Source organism: Penaeus vannamei, chromosome 22, assembly GCF_042767895.1.
Source record: "Penaeus vannamei isolate JL-2024 chromosome 22, ASM4276789v1, whole genome shotgun sequence".
Lineage (NCBI taxonomy): Eukaryota > Metazoa > Arthropoda > Malacostraca > Decapoda > Penaeidae > Penaeus > Penaeus vannamei.
Genome location: NC_091570.1, coordinates 27,036,028 through 27,041,500, shown reverse-complemented (window position 1 = coordinate 27,041,500; position 5,473 = coordinate 27,036,028). Strand labels below are relative to the sequence as shown.

Here is a 5,473-nt window from a genome sequence, read left to right as displayed (position 1 = left end):
CGCCCGGGTTATGAGGGGAGCCCGGCCTGTGCCGACTCGATGACGCGACAGAGTTTAGTCCTTACCCACCGTGATGCCCATCCAGAGTGGTAACCTCCAGGCAACAATTGCAATTCCTCACGCTTGGACGGGGCGCGAACCACCGACCCCTCGGATAAGAGACCGACACGTTACCTCTATATATTCCTGGTGTTCATTTCGGCTACGTCATTGTGGCTTCAGTTGTTTCAATAAATATCATGTATGATAATGATAATAAAAATAATGATAATTATGACGATAATGACTATAATGATAATAATCATAACTATATTTATAATGATAATAACAACAATGAGAATTTTAGAAATTATAATGACAATGATAATGATATTATTTCTATTGTCGTGACAAAAAGCAAGTTATAAGCATCTTTCTGGAATGTGCTCTTAATCCACCAGATTTACACCTAAATGATATGGATACACATACGCTGCAATCAGTAATTACACCAGCGGATATGTCTTTTCTTCCAGCAGACGTGCTGATCAGGCGCTGGTAACCGTGACTCATGACAATTATCATGTTCAATTTCTGTGCGTGTTAGGGTGGTGATAACAGCACAAATCAGAGGACTATTCAGTAGGAGATAATGATTATCAAGAGGATTTTGAGTAGACTTTCGAGTGTTGGATATTAGAGACTGTGTATATAATTGAAATAAAAAATCTAATTATTGCGCTATTTTCAATATTTTGTGCTCCATGATGTTGTAATATGCTCTCTTCACTTTACATTTGGCATCTAGAAAAATACATACCTCATTATCATTTGAGGATATTTATGTATAATAGATTCATTATGGCAATGACCTACAAAAAAAGAATCTGCATAAAGGAATATGCCCAAAGTAACAGTTATTTTTCATGAAGTGTAAATAAACACGAACATGAAAATATCAAAATACTTAACTAAAATGAAGAGAAAGATAACACCATTTGCTAGACATCTGAAAAGCATCAATATATAGTATAATTATTTATAATAATAATACTATTAAGTATGTCCCTCGCATAAAGGAATATCTAGTGATATATCACCGGAAGTATATGAAATATGTTTCAGTCGATTTCTAGCCCCCGAAAACTTAGAATATGAAACCAAAACCAGGATCCTGAGACAAAAATAGGCCGAGTTTTAGCTATTAATGATAATGATTATTAGGATTATTAATATACTATTATTGTTATTGTCATCAACGGCAGCGGCCATTTTGAATATCGGTCACAAAAAAAACTTCAAGGAAGCGAACTTTGCGCTCGACTGATTCATCATCGGTAGTTTCAGATCTACTAGAAACAACAAACCCATTGTATATTTTTCAAGTCCGGGTATACTCTCTCTGCCACCGGACTCTAATGATAATGATACAGATGATACTAACTATAATAATAAAAATTATGATGATGACAATGATAATAAAAATTATGATAATAAAGATAATAATGATAATGATGATGATGATAATGATGATAACAACAACAATAATAATAACAATAATAGGGAAAGTGACAAAATAATGATAATAATAAAAATAAATAAATTAATAATAATAATAATAACAGTAATAGGGAAAGTGACAAAAAATATGATAGCAGTAGCAACAGTAATAAGGATGATAATAATAAATTTAATAATAATGATAACAAAAATTATAATAATAACATTAATGATAATGACAATGATAACAATACTGATAGTAATAATGATAACTTCTCGGGCTCTTGGACGACTTCCTGGGTATCCTTCTCGGGCTCAAGGGCGACCTCCAAGGAAGAGGTTACCTGGAAATGGGCCTCGAAGACCTTCCACCTTCGGAGGAACGAAGTGGAGGAACGTCTTCTCGGGCTCAAGGGCGACTTTCTGGGTCTCCTTCTCGGGCTTAAGGGCAACTTCCTGGGTCTCCTTCTGGGGCTCAAGGGCGACTTCCTGGGTCTCCTCGGCCTCTTTGGCGACTTCCTGGGTCTCCTTCTCGGGCTCTTGGGGGACTTCCTGGGTCTCCTTCTCGGGATCTTGGGGGACTTCCTGGGTCTCCTCCTCGGCCTCTTGAGGGACTTCCTGGGTCTCCTCCTCGGCCTCTTGGGGGACTTCCTGGGTCTCCTTCTCGGCCTCTTGGTGGACTTCCTGGGTCTCCTTCTCGGCCTCTTGGGGGAATTCCTGGGTCTCCTCCTCGGCCTCTTGGGGGGCTTCCTGGGTCTCCTCCTCGGCCTCTTGGGGGACCTCCTGGATCTCCTTCTCGGCCGCTTGGGCGACTTCCTGGTTCTGCTTCTCGGGTTCTTGGGGGACTTCCTGGGTCTCCTTCTCGGCCTCTTGGGGGACTTCCTGGGTCTCCTTCTCGGCCCTTTGGGGGACTTCTTGCGTCTCCTTCTCGGGCTCTTTGGGGACTTTAAGGGCGTCCTTCTCGGCCTCTTGGGGACTTCCTGGGTCTCCTCGGCCTCTTGGGGGATTTCCTGAGTCCATGAATTCATGTTTTGGAATATTCAAAAAATGTTTACAAAAATATTGATGGCATTATTATCATTCATTATTATGATTATTATCATTAACTTATCATCATTATCTTTATCATCAATTATTTTCATTATCATTATATTATCATTACTAGTATCATTATCAATATTGTTATCATTATCATGATCTATGATTTAAGTCATAAGGATAATATCAATCAGAAAGGGGGAGGACCGTGAAGGACTGCAATTTCTGCATGACCCTCCTAAAGTGACCTAGCTTCTCCTCTTGGAGTCTAGATAGTTCTTAAAGATCATGCATAATTGCATTCAAGTCCTACGGATCGACGTCCACCTCCTCCTGGGGCTCGGCGGCGTCATCCACCTGGGGCTCTTGGGCGACTTCCTGAGTCTCCTTCTCGGGCTCTTGGGCTTCCTGGGTCTCCTTCTCGGGCTCTTGGGCGACTTCCTGAGTCTCCTCCTCGGCCTCTTAGGCGACTTCCTGGGTCTCCTCCTCGGCCTCTTGGGCGACTTCCTGGGTCTCCTTCTCGGGTTCTTGGGGGACTTCCTGGGTCTCTTTCTCGGGTTCTTGGGCGACCTCCTGGGTCTCCTTCTCGGGCTCTTGGAGGACTTCCTGGGTCTCCTTCTCGGGTTCTTGGAGGACTTCCTGGGTCTCCTTCTCGGGCTCTTGGGGGACTTCCTGGGTCTCTTTCTCAGACTCTTGGGGGACTTCATTGCTCTCCTTCTCGGCCTCTTGGGGGACTTCCTGGGTCTCCTTCCTGGCCTCTTGGGCGACTTCCTGGGTCTTCTTCTCGGGCTCTTGGGGGACTTCCTGGGTCTCCTTCTCGGGCTCTTGGGCGACTTCCTGGGTCTCCTTCTCCGGCTTAAGGGCGACCTCCAAGGAAGAGGTTACTTTGAAGTGGGCCTCGAAGACCTTCCACTTCGTCCTGAGAGGAACGCAGTGGAGGAACGTCTTCTCGGGCTCAAGGGTGACATGCTGGGTCTCCTTCTCGGCCTCTTGGGCGACTTCCTGGGTCTCCTTCTCGGGCTCAAGGGCGACTTCCTGGGTCTCCTCGGCCTCTTGGGGGACTTCCTGGGTCTCCTTCTCGGCCTCTTGGGGGACTTCCTGGGTCTCCTTCTCGGCCTCTTGGGGGACTTCCTGGGTCTCCTTCTCGGGTTCAAGGGCGACCTCCAAGGAAGAGGTTACCTGGAAGTGGACCTCGAAGACCTTCCACTTCGTCCTGGGTGGAGCGCAGTGGAGGAACGTCTTCTCGGGCTCAAGGGCAACTTCCTGGGTCTCCTCGTGCTCAAAGGTTACTTCCTGGGTCTCCTCGGCCTCTTGGGCGACTTCCTGGGTCTCCTTCTCGGCCTCTTTGGGGACTTCCTGGGTCTCCTCAGTTTCTTGGGGGACTTCCTGGATCTCCTTCTTGGGATCTTCGGGGACTTCCTGGGTCTCCTTCTCGCCTTCTTGGGGGACTTCCTGGGTCTCCTTCTCGGGCTCCTGGGGGACTTCCTGGGTCTCCTTCTCGGGCTCTTGGGGGACTTCCTTTGTCTCCTTCTCTAGATTCTCGGAGATCCATTTTTTGATGTCCTCCAGGAGACCTTTCCTTTCGGCCTCAGCCGTCTCTCTGAAGATATCGCCGATAAGGGCAAAGACCTAGGTCTCCTCATCGGCCTCTTGGGCGACTTCCTGGGTCTCCTCGGTCTGTTGGGCGACTTCCTGGGTCTCCTTCTCGGGTTCTTGGGGGACTTCCTGGATTTCCTTCTCGGCTTCTTGGGGGACTTCCTGGATCTCCTTCTCGGCTTCTTGGGGGACTTCCTGGGTCTCCTTCTCGGGCTCCTGGGGGACTTCCTGGGTCTCCTTCTCGGGCTCTTGGGGGACTTCCTGGGTCTCCTTCTCGGGCTCTTGGGGGACTTCCTGGGTCTCCTTCTCGGGTTCTTGGGGGACTTCCTGGGTCTCCTTCTCGGGTTCTTGGGGGACTTCCTGGGTCTCCTTCTCGGGCTCTTGGGGGCCTTCCTGGGTCTCCTTCTCGGGTTCTTTGGGGACTTCCTGGGTCTCCTTCTTGGGTTCTTGGGGGACTTTCTGGGTCTCCTTCTCGGGTTCTTGGGGGACTTCCTTTGTCTCCTTCTCTAGATTCTCGGAGAACCATTTTTGGATGTCCTCCAGGAGACCTTTCCTTTCGGCCTCAGCCGTCTCTCTGAAGATATCGCCGATAAAGGCAAAGACCTAGGTCTCCTCATCGGCCTCTTGGGCGACTTCCTGGGTCTCCTTCTCGGTCTGTTGGGCGACTTCCTGGGTCTCCTTCTCTAGATCCTCAGAGACCCAGTTTTTGATCTCCAGGAGACTCTTCCTTTCGGCCTCAGCCGACTCTCTGAAGGTATCGCCCATAAGGGCAAAGACGTAGGTCTCCTTCTCGGGCTCAAGGGTGACTTCCTGGGTCTCCTTGAGATCCTCGGAGACCCACATTTTGATGCCCTCCAGGAGACCCTTCCTTTCGGCCTCAGCCGACTCTCTGAAGGTATCGCCAAAGACCTAGATCTTCTCGGGTTCTTTGTATATATATATATATATATATATATATATATATATATATATATATATATATATATATATTTGTATCTATCTATATATATATATATATATATATATATATATATATATGTATATATATATATATGTGTATATACATACATACATACATTACATATGTATAATATATATGTATATATTTATTTATTTATTTATTCATTTGTTTATAAGTAATATGTATGTTTGTTGTTTTTTCTAAAGTGACTTTTTTTTTTTTTTTTTTTTTTTTTTTACAGAAAACGGACGAACATCAGAGCGCGAGCTTCGCCCACCGCCCCTCGGACGACTTCCTTGAAGGGAAGGTAGTCCTCCTCTTTCTTTCCGTGTCCTCCCGCAGGAGGTGTGTCGAGGAAGGCGCGCGAGGTCTCACACCGGCGGGGAGCGTCTGGCGCCG

At 46.5% G+C, this 5,473-nt stretch overlaps 1 protein-coding gene across 1 annotated transcript; it reads right to left on the bottom strand.

Moving 5' to 3' along the window:
* Positions 1-478: 478 nt before the first annotated feature.
* Positions 479-4,639, bottom strand: LOC138865747 (chemotaxis regulatory protein ChePep-like). Its single transcript, XM_070137054.1, has 4 exons — positions 4,570-4,639; positions 3,725-4,115; positions 2,326-2,476; positions 479-682 (listed from the first exon to the last, which is right to left on the bottom strand). The coding sequence occupies exons 1-4, from the start codon at positions 4,637-4,639 to the stop codon at positions 479-481; spliced, it is 816 nt and encodes a 271-aa protein (XP_069993155.1).
* Positions 4,640-5,473: the final 834 nt, after the last annotated feature.

Excerpts from the sequence above, each read along its gene's own strand:
- LOC138865747 (XM_070137054.1), bottom strand. The coding sequence starts at position 4,639 with ATGGTTCTCCGAGAATCTAGAGAAGGAGACAAAGGAAGTCCCCCAAGA. Across the intron at positions 4,116-4,569 it reads CCGAGAAGGAGACCCAGAAA|AGACGGCTGAGGCCGAAAGG; the intron begins GTCCCCCAAGAA and ends ATATCTTCAGAG. Across the intron at positions 683-2,325 it reads CCGAGAAGGAGACCCAGGAA|TCTCTAATATCCAACACTCG; the intron begins GTCCCCCAAGAA and ends TTATATACACAG.